Source organism: Hibiscus syriacus, unplaced genomic scaffold, assembly GCF_006381635.1.
Source record: "Hibiscus syriacus cultivar Baekdansim isolate YM2019G1 unplaced genomic scaffold, ASM638163v2 tig00110483_pilon, whole genome shotgun sequence".
NCBI lineage: Eukaryota > Viridiplantae > Streptophyta > Magnoliopsida > Malvales > Malvaceae > Hibiscus > Hibiscus syriacus.
Genome location: NW_024062759.1, coordinates 1,233,955 through 1,256,070, shown reverse-complemented (window position 1 = coordinate 1,256,070; position 22,116 = coordinate 1,233,955). Strand labels below are relative to the sequence as shown.

Sequence of the window (22,116 nt, the reverse complement as noted above, 5' to 3'; positions counted from 1 at the left end):
TGCTCCATTTTCGTTACACGATAATAAGCAAAGAGGAGCAGCTGTAGATGCTCATATTTCATCCATTTATGCATATTATAATAAACATATTTCAGACCAATAGTGGCCCAAACGAGGTCCAAACAAGCGACCCATCAGCTGCCAGCCCAAGCACTCAAGGGTTTCTCTCCATATTTCATCCATTTATGCATATTATAATAAACTTAATGATTTATTCACTCATGCAAAAGATATTCGCATATTACTACACAAAGATTCATTGAAAAGCACAGGTACTTAGAAGCTGATCAGGGCTCATGCATATGCTTGAGATGGTCGAGAGGTGGTTCTCGAATCAAGGATAAAAAAACATCAGATTTGAACATTTGAAGAATTCAAGACCAAGAGTCGAAATCTTCAAAATTCCATACAGACAACCAAAGATCGAGATTTCTCCCCAGATCCCCATAACTTTTTCAAGTTTTAGCCAGAGTCAATTTCAACTTCGCGACGAAGGGTATTGAACTCACAATTTGCTCGAGAGCAGATTTCAACCTCACGACGAAGGATATCTAGCTCGAAGCCAAACGCCCACGATTTCAACTCCACGGCGGAGGATATCACTCAAGACAACACAAGTTTAACTTCACAACGAAGAGACGGCTGGTTGTCAACTACAATTTCGGAGCCAATTTCAACTTCACAACGAAGGATATTGGACTCCAGATAACGCAAGTTCAATTTCACGACAAAGGGATAGCTGGTTGTCAACAATAACTTCCCAATTTCGGGGCTAATTTCAACTTCACATCGAAGGATATTGGACTCCAGACAACGCAAGTTCAACTTCACGACGAAGGGACCGCTGGTTGTCAACAATAACTACCCTATTTCAGGGCCAATTTTAACTTCACAACGAAGGATATTGGACTCTAGACAATGCAAGTTCAACTTTACGACGAAGGGACCGCTGGTTGTTAACAACAACTTCCCAATTTCAGAGCCAATTTCAACTTCACAGCGAAAGATATTGGACTCTAGACAACGTAAGTTCAACTTCACGACGAAGGGACCGCTGGTTGTCAATAACAACTTCCTAATTTCAGAGCCAATTTCAACTTCACATCGAAGGATATTGGACTCCAGACAACGTAAGTTCAACTTCACAACGAAGGGACCGCTGGTTGTCAACAACAACTTCCCAATTTCGGAGACAATTTCAACTTCACAGCGAAGGATATTGGACTCCAGACAACGCAAGTTCAACTTCACGACGAAGGGACCGTTGGTTGTCAACAACAACTTCCCAATTTCAGAGCCAATTTCAACTTCACACCGAAGGATATTGGACTCCAGAGAAAGCAAGTTCAAGTTCACGACGAAGGGACCGCTGTTTGTCAACGAACATTTTCCCAATTTCAGAACTAATTTCAAAGGATATTGGACTCCAGACACCGCAAGTTTAACTTCACAACGAAGGGACGCTGGTTGTCAGCAACAACTTCCCAATCTCAGTGTTCGATTTCAACTTCACGACGAAGGATATCATGCTCATGAGCTTCCAATTCAACTCAATCTCACAACAAGAGAGTCATCCCATATTTCAGTTCAAATTGACAAACCAATCAAATATCGGATTCCAACTCTACGACAGAGGACATTCGATATGGATGAAATTTGTGTCTATTAATCTTTGCTCCATTTTTGTTACACGATAATAAGCAAAGAGGGGCAGCTGTAGACGTCCATATTTCATCCATTTATGCATATTATAATAAACATATTTCAGCCCAACAGTGGCCCAAACGAGGTCCAAACAAGCGACCCATCAGCTGCCAGCCCGAGCACTCAAGGGTTTCTGGAAACCTTAGCATCAACCCAGCGCCGCAAGGACTCATGGCCAAGACTTCCACAGCCGCACGTTCCGGCCTTTCAGCAGCCCGAACTCCACGCCGGTTTCCTCGGAATAAACCAACAAGAAAACAAGCACGAGTATTAGTGTTTTGTTAGGATTTAAACACCTAAAAATAGGGTATTCGAATTCCTATAAAAGCATGTAATCATCTATTTGTAACAGAACAACAGTGGATATGAAATGAAAGCAAAAATTTCGAGCAAGTACGAGCAGTGATTCAAAGCATTTTTTTACGATTATTAAAGAAGAAATATAAGGTAAAACGGCTCACCTTTTATTATTTCGTTACGCATGTCGTCTCTTGGATGTAAAGCGCCGAAAGTCGATGACCGGAATAGGGGGAATTTGAAAATTTCTTTTTAGATCTACGCCCCTACGAGGCTTATTTAAAAAAACTAAGGCGTTTTTCGTGACAAGGGTGTTATGGGCTTTCGAAAAAATCATTATTTTCAGATTTGCCGCCGGTGAACGAGGCCGCATCGTTCACAGTGGCCGGCGAGGTGGCACACGGTGGCCGGTTTCTGGGTTGTTCTTCAATTTGAAGAACATATCAGAGGATATAAATGAAAAGGGGAGGTGATATTGTTTTGGTTCACGTGTTCTAGAGTTAAAAAGGAAGGAGGAGTGCTTTTTATTTGGATTTTTGGGTTAATCTCACTTAGGGTGCCTATAGTTTTAGTCATCTTTTACTTTGGTCGCTTAAGGTATTGGTTTATTCACATTCAAGTCCCCTCAATTCCTACCGTGTTTTACATTATGACCCGCGTGTTTCTGTTGAGAAAGGGGTAAACTTCTCTTTTAGTCCCTCGGGTTTTAAACTCCTATTTTTTGAACCCCAATTCAATTTCCCCCTAGATTTTCATTCAAAATCGACCCTCAAATTTAACTATCGTTTCAATTTCATCCTTATATTATTAATATATATGTATATTTATTTGTTTCCCTTACTGTTTTTACTATTTTTAGTATTTTCTTTAATTTATTTTTTATTATTATCATTATTCTTATTTATCATTTATTTATTTATTTATATTTTATTCTTATTATATTTTCTCTAATATTTTACATATATATATATATATATATATATATATATATATATATATATATTATGTATACTTTATGTAATTTTTATTATTATTATTTTTCTAATGTATTGCTTATATGTTATTATATATTTTATTTTATTTTTATTTACCTTTTTTCTCTATTTTTTCTTATGTTTTTATACTTGTCCTTATTTTTATTTCTGTCATGTTCTCTACCTTCATGCCAATTATGTTTATTGTTTATTTTTGTCTATTTTGTTCTTTATTGCACTTTCTTTATTTTTAATTTACTTTCATCAATTTTTTTAATACTTTTCATGACTCTTTAAGGGTATACTTTGAAATCGATCGAGGGTAAGTAGTTGGGATCGTTATTTTACCTTTTAATTTAAAATTACAATTTTCTTAATTTAAGACAACTGGAAATTACATAGTACCGAAAGGGCAGTTCAAGGGTGCTAACCCTTCCTTGACTGTAATCGACTCCCGAATCCGACACATCTTTGGTAAGACGCAGATCAGGTAATAAATAAGGTATCCAGTCAACCTATTTATTTTTAAATAAATGATCGGTGACGACTCCTAATCCATTTTCGTAAGTCGAAGCCCAATTCCGGGGCCCAACCGAAAGACAGTTGCGACAGCTTGGCGACTCTATTGGGGACAGGTAAGTGAGTCAGACTAAGGTAATTTCCAGTTGTCTTTTTAACGAAAAGAGTAAGTTTAAATTTTAAGGTAATATTTCGATCCTTTTTACTTACTTTTGATTATATTTTCGAGTATATAGTTGGACTAATCGTTTTCTCATGATTTCAGCCTTCAATGTTTTTTTTTCATCTAAGGCTCTATACCCGAGCTCCAAACCTTATTTTAAGTGGGGGTGAAAGCGACGCCTTCGTGTGAATTTATTCACCGTGCGGGCCTAGCAAGTAGCCTTCGAGATTCATATACCTTATGTCTTTGTGTGAATTTATTCACCGTGCGGGCATAAGGGAATATGTCCTCTCGAGTTTAACTTAGTCCACACAAGCCTGTGATGGGTTTAGGACTATGGGTCTGGCAAGCCCAAGGGGGCACCGGCAAGGAGAACTCAAGTACCGTTTTTAGAACCTAAACCGGGAGACCATGGTGAATTAGAGCCTACCCCGAAACCATATTTCCGAAACCTAGGATATTTTTACCTTAACCATGTCTTTTTTTTTCTTTCGTTATTTATTTATTTATTTTACTAACATTTTTGCCTTCGTGTTTGTTTTTTTAGCATTTGCATCATAAGAAGAGGCTATTGATCTTTAAAAAGCGTTTGTTATACACAAAATAATCTTAATTAATGGACAAAGGTGTTGTAATACAAGAGATTAAGAACGCCGAGGCACGACTATGGTCCGAGATGACTCAGAAAGAGAAGGGAGACAATCTTCAGGGGAACTATGTGTCTGTCAGAGCTGGTTAGCTATGCCTCTGTCAGCCTGAAATAGAATGATGTCCAAGAGTTGCGAAACATTTGGGACAGTTGGAAGAATGACAGAAAGTAGAAGTTCAGCCAACGATATGGTGATATTGCCCTCTTACTTCATGTCAAGACTGATGAGCCCCTGCTCCGAGCACTGATTCAATTCTGGAACTCGGGATATAGTTGCTTCACCTTTAACCGGGAGGACATGGTGCCCACTATCGAAGAGTATACCACACTACTGCACTGTCAAAACATCAGACTAGAGAAGGCATATATCAAACATATCAAGGGTCAGCCTTTTAAGAACGGACTGGCCATGATTACAGGGGTTTATGAAAAGTGGGTGATTGATCGACTCCGACACAAAGGTAGTGGGGAAGGAATCGAGTAGATCCATATAAAACAACTAATGAAGAACCACCCTAATGAATGGAAGACTATAGATCTTTTTGCACTGGGTCTGTACGGTTTGATTATCTTTCCGAAGACCTTGGGGTGCATCGACGCAGCCGTAGTAGAACTATTTGAACAACTTCCAAGGCGAGTCAACCCAGCGCCGACCATCTTAGCCGAGACCTTTCGATCTCTTAATCATTGCAGAAGAACTGGTGGAGGAAGGTTCATTGGATTTGTTCATCTCCTTCAAGTCTGGATTCACAGCCACTTCTGAAAGACTAACGGGGTAGCCTACCGCCGATTCATCACTACCTATTCACCATTGGGAGAGTTCATCACTATGAAATGGCATGAGGGCGTTTCGAAGGAAAAATGGATGAAGGTCTTCACTCATCTTCAGGACCGGGATATTACCTGGAGAGCCCCTTGGTTGTTCCTCAGTGACGTTTTTTTTCGATGTAGGGATTCTGACACTATAACCTTACTTGGACTTTGGGGTGCAGCTGGGTATGCTCCGTTATTGACACAGAGACAGTATGAGGCACGTCAGTTTGTCCCAGCAACATACAGATTATCTACATCAGAGTTTGTGTATCATGGTGATAGTTATAAGAAGAAGATCAAAGAGATAGCCGAGTCATGGAAGAAAGTATCCCGGATGGATGTTATGGATGCTAAAGACATGCTCACCCCAAACTATTTAGAGTGGCAAAGATTGCGTAAAAACGACAATACCCCGGTGCCAATCTGTGAGGACACACGGACCATGGAGGACCATCTCAGGCATGTCCTTTCTGAACTTGAAATAGCTAGGGCGGAGTTTGAAGTTGTGAAAAATGAGTTAAAGCAAAAGGTCAGAGAACTTGAAGCTGAGCGCTATCAGTGGAAGCTAGATACTGACTCTCAGAAAGATCGAGCAGATAAACTGGAAAGAGAGCAGGAAAGAGTCCGTTTTGTGCTTGAAGACTTGAGAAAGGGGTATCAAGATAAAGTCAAGGATAACTCCAAGTTGAAAGTGTTCTCTGAATACTGGAAAGATGAAGCTCATAGCCTGAAAAGAAAATTCGAGGGGCCTGATGAGAGAACTTGGAAAGAAAATATGAAGACTGCCCAGAGGCGCTTAGTAGACAGTCAACATCAAAACCAACGCTTGAGAATCCAAATGACTGATCTGGAGAAACAACATGAGAGAGATGGCAAAACAATAGCTGAGTTAGAAACTATTGTAGATGGGTTCAAAAAGAAAGCGAGCGAGCTTCAGATAGTACCCTTCGACGGGGGTTTGCAGTGGCATTTCCGTTGGGAGCAAGCACAACAAAGGGTAAAGGCCAGAGACGCAGTTATCCAAGACTTCCTGGATTAAGTACAGAAGGCAGCTCGCCATCTACATGGCTTGGCAAGGGAAGTTGGAGTGGTTCGACAAGGTATACAACCAGTGACAGATGGAGGAAGAAGACTTGTCAACCTACTAGAAGTTGTTCGGGGTTTAGAGGATTTAGTCCGAATGTACCTTTGATTGTTTTTATGTCTCTTACAAGATAAAACATTTTTGTCTAAATAAAGATTATTTATAATAATGAATACTTTTCTGGATCAGTGCCTCTAAATCGTATACATCATGCATTGCATACTTTGCATTTTATATTTTATATTTCATGTTTATTTTTATATTTTCCATGTTTTTACATTCATATTAACTAACAGAACATGTCTCAGAAAGGGAAAGAACAAACACCAAGCTTACCACTGCAAATATTAAATACGCATCACCCACACAATACCCGAGCAAAGAAAAGACAAATGGAGGCTAGAATGGAAAAAATCGAGGAGAACATGGCTAGATTACAAAAAGAACTGGAAGATAAGATGGCTCAAAATAGTCAAAGCACTCTAGAGTCCATCAAGAAAAACCAGGAATCCTTGGTCGACCAAATAGTGGCCAAGTTATCAGGTTTACAGCAAGCTAGTGCAGTAGGGGGAAGCCCCTCCGAAGGGGTAACCATATCACCAACCTCACAGGTGATTATGTCACCCGAGATCTTAACCAGACCACAAGAAAATTCTTCTGCTGTCAAAGGAAAAGCACCATCTGTTGTAAAGGTGCAAACTTCCAAAACTAATCCTGATAATCATCCGGATGATTACAGTATCCCGGATTTCAATGAAGATGACAAAGCGAAAAAGATGGAAGAAAAGATCAGGATGATAGAAGATCGAATGAAAATGGTCCAATGGGACCATGATTATTATGGAGTAGACGCAAGGGAGCTGAGCCTGGTTTCAGATTTGGTGCTTCCACCAAAGTTTAAAGTTCCTGAGTTTGAGAAGTTCGATGTGAACAACTGCCCATCAACCCATATCACTATGTTCTGTTGGAAGATGACAGGATATGGAGGGAATGATCAACTCCTGATCCACTGCTTTCAGGAGAGCCTATCTAGTTCAGCTATCCGTTGGTACAATCAGCTCAGCCAAACTCACATCAAGACATGGAAAGACTTAGCCAAGTCTTTCCTAGAACAATATAAACATATCAACGATATGAGACCAGACCGGGTTATGCTGCAAAGCTTAGAAAAGAAGCACAATGAGAGTTTCCGACAATATGCGCAGTGATGGAGGGATTTGTCTGTACAGGTTCATCCACCCTTGGATGAAAAAGAGACTAGAAAGTTGTTTATACAAACCCTGAAGGTACCTTACTTCGGACACCTGGTGACAATTACATATGGAGGTTTCTCAGATTTAGTCATGGCCGGTGAAATGATTGAGTTGGCCATTAAACAAGGAAAAATCGAGGGATGAGACTCCAGTAAGAAACCTCCCATGAAAAACAAAGACCGATAGATCAACAATGTCAACACTTATAACGTCAACAAAGGTGTTACGGTCTCAAGCTCAAAAACCACTGCAACTGTACCATCTAGTACTTCAACCCAAACTCAAAGGGAACCAAGGAGGGAAAGGGAGCAGTTCGATCCTTCCCATGACATATAAAGAGTTATATCAACAACTCCTCGACACTCACGCAGTTTCACCTTACCTAATGGATTCGATAAAGACCCCATATCCGAGATGGTATGACGAGAACGCAAACTGTGAATATCATGGTAGTGTGCAGGGGCATTCGATTGAAGGTTGTCTCGCATTCAAGAGGCTTGTTCAACGAATGCGGAACAAGAACTGGATCACCTTCAACTCTGAAACACCAAACGTCGCCCAGAATCCCTTGCCTAATCATCCGAAGGCCGGAATTAATGTAGTCATCACCAAAAATGACAGGAGAATCAAAACCAATGTTTTTGAAATCAAAGCTCCTTTGGCTTGGGTATAGGAGCCAAATGGTAAAGGCATGGCTTCTTGTATCCCAATCATATGAAGTAAAAAATGAAGGTGGTAGCTACTGTTGTTACCACGATGAAGAGGGGCATAAAGTGCAAGAATACCCGAATTTAAGACATTAGTCCAACTCATGAAGGACTAGAAAGAGCTTGAGTTTTATGAAGAAGTTTAGGATTCCCTAGAAGCAGACATTTGCGCTACCGGAGAATCATCAGAAAAAGACTCGGCAGGGGTAGTCCTTTAATCATCACCCCTAAGGCAAAGACGACAACGACAACTCCACAAGCAAAAGTGGTGATTACAACACCTTGACCTTTTCAGTACAAGGACAATCGGCAAGTGCCATGGAAGTACAGATGCCAGGTGAGTACTTCCAAAGGATGTGACAACAATGTGGGGCAAAGACAACTAGAGCTCTTCAAGGAAGACGTATTGGCTATCAATGAGCCTATAAAGGAGGAAGAAGCTAAAGAATTCCTCAAATTTATGAAGCATAATGAGTACAGTATGTAGAATAACTCCACAACTTGCCAACACGTTCTTCAATGTTGGCACTTTTATTAAATTCAGAAGCACATCGGGAGGCACTGTTGAAGGTCCTGAATCAGACATTCGTGCCACAAGACATACCAGTCAGCAAAATGAATCGACTGGTAAATAATATTCAAGCTGATAATCTCATCTCATTTTTAGATGATGAGATTCCATCCGGAGGAAGAGACCGAACGAAGGCATTGCATATCACCACCTACTGTAAGGGTCATGCTCTGCCAAGTGTATTAATCGACAACGGATCAGCCTTAAACGTGATGCCTCTAGTAACATTGAAAAGGATGCCAATAGATACCTCGTATATGAAAGCCTGCCAGAATGTGGTCCGAGCATTTGATGGGACCAAATGAGAGGTTATTGGTAAGATAGATGTGCCACTCACTATCGAACCTGTCACCTATGATATCGAGTTTCTGGTAATGGGTATCATGTCTTCCTACAACTGTCTTCTGGGAAGGCCATGAATTTATCAAGCTGGTGCAGTACCATCCACACTGCACCAGAAGGTTAAATTTGTTATTGACGGGGCCTTAGTAATTATCGATTCTGAGGAAGATATTGTGGAAAGTGTGACCACGGAGGACCCATACATCGAGGTGGATGAGGAAGCGGTGGAGTGTTCATTCCGCTCCTTGGAGTTTGTGAATGCCACCTTTGTGGTAGAAGGAAGAATGATTCCTAGACCCCGGCTTTCCAAGTGTACCAGAATGGAGATCATGCAGACATTGGGACGAGGTGCCAAGACTGGAAGAGGGTTTGAAAGTTTTGCAGGGGAGGATTGATCCAGTCCTTCCTATTTCAAAGCCAGACCGGTTTGGGCTCGGCTTTCAGCCCAGTTACCATGAGAAGAGAAAAGAAGTTTAGAAGAACCGAGAAAGAAGATTAGCCAGGTTGACTGGAAGTGAACTTCAATGGGAGCCCATGACATTCCCGCCTTTTTGCCACACATTCAAGTCAAGTGGTTATGCGTTTGAGACCCATTGTCAGACTTAGAAGCGGATTTGGAAGATTTGAGCATCAATGTTTTATCCACTCGAAATGCTGATGACACAGTTAGACCTGGGATATACCCTCTGCCACCTGGGTTCGTGCCTAGCCGTTGGTCGGTCGAAGAACTACCTGTGGTTTACAAGAGTCTTTCAGAGTAATATTCGAACTATCCCTATTCGCCTATACCCGGGGCAATAGGTGATCTTTTGTAAGGGTTAATAAACATTATGTTTGAGTTCAATAAAAATGCATTTTTTTCTTTTCCCATAGCAAACAAATTTTCCTTTGTTCCTTTTTGAATTCATTGTCTATCTTCTTCATTTCGATATTTCATTTCCACTTTCCCTCGAATTTAATTCTTGATTATTTTGTGTGGGATATTTTCCTCTCACACATGCACATTTTCCCTTCTTTTAGATTCCCAGATAACAATAATGTAGGCCCTAATGATCCTGATCCGGAGGTGGATTTTGAATCGGCCATTTGCCTCGGGGAATTTGATGAGTGCGACACTGAATAGGAGAGCAACTTGCCTACTGAATTGTTGAGAATGGTAGAAAGAGAAGATAAACAAATACTACCCCATAAAGAGACAATCGAAATCTTGAATCTGGGTACTGAGGAAGATCGAAAGGAGGTTAAAATCAACACGACTCTTTCGACGGAAGCAAGACACAACCTGATAGTCTTACTTCAAGAGTACAAGAGTTGTTTGCCTGGTCGTATCAAGACATGCCTGGATTAGACACGGATATGGTAGTCCACAAACTGCCAATTAAACCAGAATACAAACCAGTGCAACAGAAACTGAGAAGAATGCGGCCAGAAATGCTCCTTAAGATCAAGGAAGAAGTTAGGAAGCAATTTGATGTGGTTTTCTTCAAGTGGCCAAATATCCGGAGTGGGTGGCCAACATAGTGCCTGTGCCAAAAAAGGATGGGAAAGTACGTATGTGTGTCGATTACCGGGACCTTAACAAGGCAAGTCCCAAGGACAACTTTCCCCTGCAACATAGACACTCTGGTGGACAATACAGCCGGGAACAACTACTTTTCATTCATGGATGGATTTTTGGGTACAATCAGATCAAAATGCATCCCGAAGATATGGAGAAGACCACTTTTGTCACGATGTGGGGAACTTTCTGTTACAAAGTGATGCCTTTCAGATTAAAGAATGTTGGGGTAACATATCAGAGAGCTATGGTGACTCTGTTCCATGACATGATGCATAAAGAAATCTAGGTTTATGTCGACGACATGATTGTCAAGGCACATACCAAAAATGAACACCTCGAGCATTTGAGAAAGCTCTTCCAAAGATTGAGGAAGTTCCAGCTTCGTCTGAACCCTAGCAAGTGTACTTTTGGGGTAATATCTGGGAAACTGTTAGGCTTCGTGGTCAGCAGAAAAGGCATTGAAGTTGATCCTGACAAAGTTAAGGCCATCCAAAATCTACCTCCACCTCGAACACAAAAGGAGGTCCGAGGTTTTCTGGGCAGATTAAATTACATAGCTCGGTTCATATCTCAATTAACCGATAAGTGTTATCCAATCTTTCGACTTCTCCGAAAAAACAACCCTGGGGCATGTGATGAAAACTGTCAGATTGCATTCGAAAAGGTGAAAGAGTACCTGTCTCATACTCCTATCTTGATGTCCCCCATCCCAGGTAAACCTCTGTTCTTGTACCTATCCATATTCGAAAACTCAATGGGGTGTGTCCTGGGTCAACATGATGAGTCTGGAAGAAAAGAAAGAGCCATCTACTATCTGAGTAAGAAGTTCACCGATTACGAGGTCAGATATCCTCCCATCGAGAAAGTTTGTTGTGCTTTAGTCTGAGCTACAAAAAGACTCAGACAATACATGTTGTATCACACCACGTGGTTGATTTCCAAATTAGATCCTTTAAAATACATGATGGGTGTACCTGCTCTATCTGGAAGGTTAGCCCGATGGTAGATGTTATTGTCTGAATTCGACATTGAGTACGTGAGCCAGAAAGCCATAAAAGGAAGTGCCATATCGGATTTCTTAGCAAGCAGAACCAATGAGAATTATGAGCCATTAGACTTTGATTTCCCAGACGAAGACTTGATGGCTTTATCCTTAGAAGAATTAGGTACTTCAACAAACAGTTCCTGGAGAATGTACTTCGATGGGGCATCCAATGCATTAGGACATGGCATCGGGCAATACTGATCTCTCTAGAAGAGAGTCACTATCCATTTACCAGCAGACTAAACTTCGATTGTACCAATAACATGGCAGAGTATGAGGCCTGTGTCTTGGGAATTCGAACTGCACTAGGGCAAAATGTAAAGACCTTGCGGATATACAGAGATTCAGCATTAGTAATCTATCAGCTCCGTGGAGAATGGGAAACCAAAGATACAAAACTGATGGAATATCGGAAGCTAATACTGGATCTGCTCGAAGAGTTCGATGAAGTCACTTTCCACTATGTGCCAAGAGAAGAGAATCAAATGGCTGATGCTTTGGCTACCTGGGCAGCAGCATTCAAAGTTGGCAGGGAGTTCGAGATTATGCCAATTGACATGCAGTCGTATGAGTACACGGCTCATTGCTACAAGATTGAAGAAGTAAAAGACTCTAAGCCTTGGTACGACGACATTTTGCAGTATATCAAACATCGAAGCTATCCAGAGGAGGCCACTGAAACCGATAAAAGAACCATTAGAAGGATGGCAGCTGGATACGTCCTTGACGTAGAGGTCTTGTACAAGAAAAGCCATAATCAAGTTCTGTTAAGGTGCGTCGATGATGAAGAGGCAAAAATGATAGTGGAAGAAGTACATGACAGAGTTTGTGGAGCACATGCAAATGGACATATGATGTCGAGACAGATAATGAGATGTGGATATTTCTGGTCTACACTGGAAAGTGATTGCATCAACAATGCTAGAAAGTGTCATAAATGTCAGATTTACGGAGATAAAATAAATGTTCCACCACATTCGCTTCATGTCATGACGTCACCATGGCCTTTCTCTATGTGGGGCATGTATGTAATTGGACAAATCCATCCAAAGGCTTCGAATGGTCATCGTTTCATCCTTGTAGCTATTGATTATTTCACTAAGTGGACAAATCCACCAGATTTACGGAAATCGTTTTTGAAGAAAGAAATCATATGTCGGTATGGTTTACCTGAAAGGATCATTACCGATAATGCTACAAACTTGAACAATATAATGATGAAAGCTACTTGTGAGCAATTCAACATAAAACATCACAATTCTACTACCTACAGACTAAAGATGAATGGTGCAGTAGAAGCAGCAAACAAAAACATTAAAAAGATAGTGGAGAAAAAGACTGAGACCTACAAGGACTGGCATGAGAAGTTGCATTTTGCTTTGTTCGCTTATCGAACCTCAGTACGAACCTCGACTGGGGCAACTCCATTTTCACTAGCTTATGGAATGGAAGCAGTACTACCCATTGAAGTAGAAATTCTGTCACTACGGGTCTTGATAGAAGTCAAACTAGATGACGCAGAATGGGTGCAATCCAGATACGATCAACTTAATCTGATAGATGAAAAGAGAAAGAAAGCCATTCACTATGGTCAAATCTATCAAAAACGAATGATTCGAGCACATGACAAGAAGGTACGCCCAAGAATATTCCATGAAGGAGATCTGGTGCTAAAGAGAATTTTGCAGGTTCAGAAAGATTTCCGAGGAAAATGGACGCCAAATTGGGAAGGACCCTATGTCGTGAAGAAGGCCTTTTTCGGAGGGGCCCTTGTCCTGGCCGAAATGGACGGAGCTGACCTGCCACATCCCATCAACTCAATGCAGTCAAGAAATACTACGCTTAGGATGAAAACCTGAAAGGGCGTCCTAAGTCGAAAAAAAAACGTTTAGGGTGAAAACCCGAAAGGGCGCCCTAGAAAAAAAAACAAAAAGGTGGGTTCAAGGTGAAAACCCACAAAGGGCATCTTGCAACCAAGGATGGATCCAAGTTGAAAAACCGAAAGGGCGATTTGGATAAATCAAGAAACCCAGACATTTGAAACTCCCCGGCATCTGAATTTCCGCAGACTCAGCGAGTCAGAGAAAGGTTGCACTCTCCTGAAGATTGTCGCATTTTTCAAAGATCCTTTGGCAAAGGCTGTATTCAAGGTCACCTAACGGCTTTTCAGCTCAGAAGTACCCACATTATTGAAATCTAAGACATTCATTTATACCTCATCATGTCTTCATCTTCCAAAATGTTTGTCATGTATTATTTGTTCTTTTTCCCTCGTGAATAAAAGACAATCCTTTTCTCTACACCAATTCCTTTTGAGAATCTTGGATTGAGCTTAAACTTAATGATTTATTCACTCATGCAAAAGATATTCGTATATTACTGAACAAAGATTCATTGAAAAGCACATGTACTCAGAAGCTGATAAGGGCTCATGCATATACTTGAGATGGTCGAGATGGTTCTCGGATCAAGGATAAAAAAATCAGATTTGAACATTTGAAGAATTCAAGACCAAGAGTCGAAATCTTCAAAATTCCATACAGACAACCAAAGATCGAGATTTCTCTTCAGATCCCCATAACTTTTTCAAGTTTTAGCAGAGTCAATTTCAACTTCGCGACGAAGGGTATTGAATTCACAATTTGCTCGAGAGCAGATTTCAACATCACGACGAAGGATATCTAGCTCGAAGCTAAACGTCCACGATTTCAACTCCACGATGGAGGATATCACTCAAGACAACACAAGTTCAATTTCACAACGAAGAGACGGCTGGTTGTCAACGACAATTTCGGAGCCAATTTCAACTTCACAGCGAAGGATATTGGACTCCAGACAACGCAAGTTCAACTTCACGACGAAGGGACAGCTGGTTGTCAACAATAACTTCTCAATTTCGGGGCTAATTTCAACTTCACAGCGAAGGATATTGGACTCCAGACAACGCAAGTTCAACTTCACGACGAAGGGACCGCTGGTTGTCAACAATAACTTCCCAATTTCGGGGCCAATTTCAACTTCACAGCGAAGGATATTGGACTCTAGACAACGCAAGTTCAACTTCACGACGAAGGGACCGCTGGTTGTCAACAACAACTTCCCAATTTCAGAGCCAATTTCAACTTCACAGCGAAAGATATTGGACTCTAGACAACGTAAGTTCAACTTCACGATGAAGGGACCGCTGGTTGTCAACAACAACTTCCCAATTTCAGAGCCAATTTCAACTTCACATCGAAGGATATTGGACTCCAGACAACGTAAGTTCAACTTCACAACGAAGGGACCACTGGTTGTCAACAAAAACTTCCCAATTTCAACTTCACAACGAAGGATATTGGACTCCAGACAACGCAAGTTCAACTTCACAACTTCCCAATTTCAGAGCCAATTTCAACTTCACAGCGAAGGATATTGGACTCCAGACAAAGCAAGTTCAACTTCACGATGAAGGGACCGCTGTTTGTCAACGAACATTTTCCCAATTTCAGAACCAATTTCAAAGGATATTGGACTCCAGACACCGCAAGTTCAACTTCACAACGAAGGGACCCCTGGTTGTCAACAACAACTTCTCAATCTCAGAGTTCGATTTCAACTTCACGACGAAGGATATCATGCTCATGAGCTTCCAATTCAACTCGATCTCACAACAAGAGAGTCATCCCATATTTCAGTTCAAATTGACAAACCAATCAAATATCGGATTCCAACTCTACAACAGAGGACATTCGATATGGATGAAATTTGTGTCTATTAATCTTTGCTCCATTTTCGTTACACGATAATAAGCAAAGAGGGGCAGTTGTAGACGCCTATATTTCATCCATTTATGCATATTATAATAAACATATTTCAGCCCAACAGTGGTCCAAACGAGGTCCAAACAAGCGACCCATCAGCTGCCAGCCCGAGCACTCAAGGGTTTCTGGAAACCTTAGCATCAACCCAACGCCGCAAGGACTCATGGCCGAGACTTCCACAGCCGCACGTTCCGGCCTTCCAGTAGCCTGAACTCCACGATGGTTTCCTCGGAATAGACCAACAAGAAAACAAGCACGAGTATTAGTGTTTTGTTAGGATTTAAACACCTAAAAATAGGGTATTCGAATTCTTATAAAAGCATGTAATCATCCATTTGTAACAGAACAACAGTGGATATGAAATGAAAGCAGAAATTTCGAGCAAGTACGAGCAGTGATTCAAAGCATTTTTTTGCGATTATTAAAGAAGAAATATAAGGTAAAACGGCTCACCTTTTATTATTTCGTTATGCATGTCGTCTCTTGGATGTAAAGCGCCGAAAGCCGATGACCGGAATAGGGGGCATTTGAAAATTTCTTTTTAGATGAAATGAAAGCAGAATTTCCGAGCAAGTACGAGCAGTGATTCAAAGCATTTTTTTGCGATTATTAAGAAAATATAAGGTAAACGGCTCACCTTTTATTATTTCTTATGCATGTCGTCTCTTGGATGTAAAGCGCGAAAGCCGATGACCGAATAGGGGGCATTTGAAAATTTCTTTTTAGATCTACGCCCCTACGAGGCTTATTTTAAAAAAACTAAGGCGTTTTTCGTGACAAGGGTGTTATGGGCTTTCGAAAAAATCATTTTTTTTCTTCAGATTTACCGCCGGTGAACGACGACCGGCGTCGTTCACAGTGGCCGGCGAGGCGGCACACGGTGGCCGGTTTCTGGGTTGTTCTTCAATTTGAAGAACATATCAGAGGATATAAATGAAAAAGGGAAGGTGATATTGTTTTGGTTCACGTGTTCTAGAGTTAAAAAGGAAGGAGGAGTGCTTTTTATTTGGATTTTTGGGTTAATCTCACTTAGGGTCCTATAGTTTTAGTCATCTTTTACTTTGGTCGCTTAAGGTATTGGTTTATCACATTCAGTCCCCTCAATTCCTACTGTGTTTTACATTATGACCCGCGTGTTTCTGTTGAAAAAGGGGTAAACTTCTCTTTTAGTCCCTCGGGTTTTAAACTCCTATTTTTTGAACCCTAATTCGATTTCCCCCTAGATTTTCATTCGAAATTGACCCTCAAATTTAACTATCGTTTCAATTTCATCCTTATATTATTAATATATATGTATATTTATTTGTTTCCCTTACTGTTTTTACTATTTTTAGTATTTTCTTTAATTTATTTTTTATTATTATCATTATTCTTATTTATCATTTATTTATTTATTTATTTTTTATTCTTATTATATTTTCTCTAATATTTTACATTTATATATTATATATATATGTATTTTATGTAATTTTTATTATTATTATTTTTCTAATGTATTGCTTATATGTTATTATATATTTTATTTTATTTTTATTTACCTTTTTTCTCTATTTTTTCTTATGTTTTTATACTTGTCCTTATTTTTATTTCTTTCATGTTCTCTACCTTCATGTTAATTATGTTTATTGTTTATTTTTGTCTATTTTGTTCTTTATTGCACTTTCTTTATTTTTAATTTACTTTCATCACTTTTTTTAATGCTTTTCATGACTCTTTAAGGGTATACTTTCAAATCGATCGGGGTAAGTAGTTGGGATCGTTATTTTACCTTTTAATTTAAAATTACAATTTTCTTAATTTAAGACTACTGGAAATTACATAGTATCGAAAGGGCAGTTTAAGGGTGCTAACCCTTCCTTGACTGTAACCGACTCCCGAATCCGACACATCTTTGGTAAGACGCAGATCATGTAAGAAATAAGGTATCCGGTCAACCTATTTATTTTTAAATAAATGATCGGTGGCGACTCCTAATCCATTTTCGTAAGTCGAAGCCCAATTCCGGAACCCAACCGAAAGACGGTTGCGACAACTGGTGGTTACACAATGTAGTGACTATTTATATAGAGAAATTTGGAGAAGGTGGTAAAAGAAAGGGGCAAAGACTTTGGTCTTATTTTGAATTCTCACCAACCCAACCCAACTATGCAGCACCGCACGCTGCACGCGTTACTGCCACAAAACCTAATTCGGGCATCAAAATAGTTGCAATAATCACCTCTAACAGTACGTCCAAGACGGTTGGCTGAGGTTGTAAGAACTCCACCGTTTAAAGTAATATATTAAAGTTTGGTTTATTTAATTTTTTATATGACTTATTTATATAATTCAATTGTTGCATTTCATTTAAATTGTTGGTCAATAACTCTTTCTATCTTACGCAAGATAAACTTTTTCATAGACAATAACTAATTCGTGAATGCATAGTATTTATATTAGCCATTTTTATTTATTGATCCATTAACAACATTATTATATTGGAGGAAAGAAGATAAAACATTAGGTTTATATTGGAGGAAAGCGGGCTCACCGACTCAAGTATCCGCATGCTGCACGCAGTTACTGCCAACCTTGTTTAGCAGAAAGCCTAATGGAAATGCCACATATATGTGCATGTACCTTCCTCACAAGATTATATATTCATATATATTATATCAGTTTATTTTTAATTTATTTTTTATTATAAGTTTTCTTTTTGTAAATTGTTATATATTTTATAATTAAATGATTCTCCTGTTGTATTTTATGTTATGTTTATGTATATTTTATATATTAAAATATTTTTAAAAAATTATATTGGTTTATTTCTTCTTTTGAGAATCGCAATGCTAATTGTGTTTTATTTTTTATTCGAGTTTATGAATGTTGAAGTATTATGTTAATTTTTGGGATAACATTCATATCGTGATTACACAGAACAAATTTAGTTTTAAAATAACGGGGTTTAGACAACATAATAATAATTTCTTTTATTTATATAAAGTTTATATTTTCATCGATAATAACGATTTATTTTATCATAATTTATTTTTTAACTATGTATAAAGTATCCTAGACTAACTTAAATATAAAAAAATATCGTAAAATCAAATTTCAACGTCTCTTAATTTACTTTCGTCTTATATGAATTCAAAACAACTTTATTCATCTCCAATCTAATACGTTTTAAAAATGAAAAAATAAACATCTTAGTTATTAAAGATATGTTCGTTATCTTTAGAGATCTCAAATTCGAGTATCTAAGATATCACTTATAGTATATCACTTATAGTCATTCGACATTAATAAAAAAATGTCACACTCATCAACAAAAATCAGCCCGATCCATGCTAATGTGTTTGGCGGCCATGTAATTAGGTTGTTTTTCTTAGTTATACACTAATAAAATGTTTAATAGCTCTCAAATGAAATGATGCCAGTGCTGCAAAATTTGGACCAAACTCAGGAAAAAAACGAGAAGTAAACATTAAGACAACACCAGAAGAACGACACAATTTAATCATCTTAATAGGCCTCGTAATTTGACAACTTTAGATATCTTTGAATGTATTCTTTTGGTAAGAAAAGAAATAAACATAATTGACTACAATAGTTACCAGTTTTGATGGCAGAGAATAGGAATATATGGGTTGATTGAATGCTATAGACGTTCGTACTCTTTAAAACTTTAAATTCTTATATGATTAAATATTTTATTTATATTTTCTATTAATAATTTATTTTTTTATATTTTTAAAATTTTATAAATTTACATATTTAAATTTCTAATATAACCTCCTAAAAATCCACACATCTAATATAAAATCTTGTGTATTTTTCAAGATTGGGTATTGCAGAGAAGGGGCGATCCTTAAATCTAGTTTGTTCCATCCACAAACTCCAGGATTCAAATTTATTATCCTTACTTAAGGGATCTAGTACCTCATCCAACTAGACCAACAAGATGTTGGTAAAATCTTGTACCTATTTAATCATCATGTACCACACTAAGAATCTCATCGAGGGCTGTCAAAACACATGTAATCACAGTGGTTTGCTTAAGGCTAAAAATAACAATTTTCAAGCCCTTAGCAATGAAAATTACAAAAGAGAAGAAAATTAAGAAAAGCTTTAAACTAAAAATGTAATTGTACCAAATCAAATAAAATATATCATTTTGATTTTACATAAGATACATATATATGTAGATGATAGCTTTGGATACATATTATTTATCTTAGTCATTTTTTTTATTACAAACAATAGTTTTATTATTTTAAACAAAGAAAGAAAAAAACATTACATCTACAGTTCAGCAAATCCGACTGTTTTCTTACCGTCATGTGCTTTACGAAAGAAATACTTGACGTAATCTGAATAAAGAACTTGTTTGTAAATTGGTTTCTCACCACTTGCAACCAATTCAGGTAACGGTCCTATCTTATCAGCGGGTCTTGGATTCACAAAATTGGGCACCGAAATTCTGTTATTACTTCTGTTAGCGACCACACGGTGTTCAACACTCCTATACCTTCCATTGCTCATTATTTGTAAGGCATCTCCAACATTGATCACAAGGGAACCTTTAATTGGAGGAACATGAATCCAATTATCTCCCTCATTTTTCCTTACGAAGAGTCCTCCGATCTCATCCTGAAGGAGAATTGTGAGAGTCGAGACATCAGAGTGACGACCTACTCCGACAGTAAGTTCAGGATTTGGACATTTAGGATAGTAATTAAGATTAGTCCTCATTGAACCCATCAATAATGATTCTTGTGTCTCATCAATCTCATTAATATTTAAACCCTTCATTAGAACCTGTAATAGTTGTTTGATGACAACTTCAGACTTCTTCATGTAATCTAACACTTCTTTCCTACAAATTTACCAAAGTAGTCCATTAATATAATATTTAAAAAAAAAGATGTATGTTATATGAATAGTTTAACGATTCAAGAAAATTTAATAAGTAAAATTGTTTACCTGCAGGCTGAAGGCCATAATGCAGAAGCTTCTTCTTCAGAGACATAAAACAAGCTGAGATAATCTTTCCATTCAAGAGCCTTTTCAGCTTGAGGGGTGAAACTTGTGCCGAACCTCACATTGTTGGAAGAAGAATGGTCCTTGGAATACTTATTTTTGACATCAGCTGGAAGCCTGAAGAACCTGTAAGTGGCATCCTTAACATTGTCCAACACATGAATGGGGACGTCATGGTTAACAATTTGGAAGAAACCCCATTTGGAAGCAGCATCGCATATGGATTTGGCCACCTTGGGGTCTTGCCAATTGGACATATCAATGATGGGAATGGATTCTTGGGGTATGACATTGGTCATGCAGGTCCTCTCTTCCAAAGGTTGGATATATTGCTTAGGGAGAGCTTTGAGACCCAATTCAGACAAACCCTTCACACCATTCCCTTGGTTGATAACAAACTCACGGAGATCAGAAGAGTCACTGAAAGGATCAACAAGTGTTGGGGCCATTGGTTTGGGTAAATTATGAGTCAAAGAAGGAGGTGGTGTTTGAGGAAGAAGATAACAAGAGAAGGGCAGTGGTGCTTGTTGGTTTCAATGGAGTGGATATTTATATACAAAATTTGTGAAGGGAGGCTCAGCAACCCAAGTAAGACGCACGCTGCACGCTGCTACCAACACCCTTAAATTGTTTGGCGCAAAGCCTCAAGTCATGGAAATGAAAAAAATATTTGCATTCACCTTTTAAATTTAGTCCAAACTGGCGGTCAGGGTTCCACCATCGAAAAGTCATATATATTTAATTTTAGTGTAAAATTAATTCAATTTTTATGTTTTAACAAATATATATATATAATTCAACTATAATGTTCTATGTTTTATTTCTGTATACTGAATATATTGGATCATATTTCATTTTCATACATATATATGGACAAAACTCAAAAGGCGATAAGAGGGGTTCATGTCCTCATAATTTTCTTTAATGATAATTTACGCACTATAAATTAAAATATTAAATAAATCAGATTTTATTCTTTAAATTTAAATATTTATAAATTTTTATATTTTTAATATCCAATAATTTAGTCTCTCGTGATATCTGATATTAACTTTATATTTGTACATATCATTTATAAATATAATTGAGTGATTTAACAATAAAAGAGAATATTGTTCTACTGAAAGATTTACGAATAATTGTACTTACAGAGTATATATTCGTTATTAATAACGATGCACCTCTCTCTCTATATTATTAGATATGTATAATTGTTTTAATGATACCAAAAACAATTTGTTTTTCAAGAATATAATAAAATTTTTATTTTTATAAGAAAATATGAGAAAGATTATTAAACATTGGACTTAATATTTAATATTAATCAAATTTTATTTTTTAAAAAATAAATTTTATTTTAACATAAATCCTTTATCGTTATATTATAAATTCAGTTGAATAAAGGAGTAAAGTTTTATTTAAGAAAATCTCATATTTTTTAAACATTTAAAAAAATCTGCACAATATCTTTTATCATGCCATATAAAATGAAAAAATATTTGGATAAAATGTAGAAGATGATATATTATGGTTGTTTTCGTCAATCTTGCTTGCGTGATTATTCGGAATAATACAATTCCCGTTTTGACTGTCAACATAAAAATCAAAA

The 22,116-nt window shown here is 38.0% G+C and overlaps 1 protein-coding gene and 1 long non-coding RNA gene across 2 annotated transcripts; one reads left to right on the top strand and one right to left on the bottom strand.

The window, feature by feature from the left end:
• Positions 1 to 1,953: 1,953 nt before the first annotated feature.
• On the top strand, positions 1,954 to 19,893 carry LOC120129180. Its single transcript, XR_005516715.1, has 3 exons — positions 1,954 to 1,984; positions 3,662 to 3,664; positions 19,776 to 19,893. It is a non-coding gene; the product is annotated as an uncharacterized LOC120129180 (long non-coding RNA).
• Positions 19,770 to 20,987, bottom strand: LOC120129179 (feruloyl CoA ortho-hydroxylase F6H1-3-like). The gene is made up of 2 exons (XM_039146755.1): positions 20,451 to 20,987; positions 19,770 to 20,343 (listed from the first exon to the last, which is right to left on the bottom strand). The coding sequence occupies exons 1-2, from the start codon at positions 20,954 to 20,956 to the stop codon at positions 19,770 to 19,772; spliced, it is 1,080 nt and encodes a 359-aa protein (XP_039002686.1). The 5' UTR covers positions 20,957 to 20,987.
• Positions 20,988 to 22,116: the final 1,129 nt, after the last annotated feature.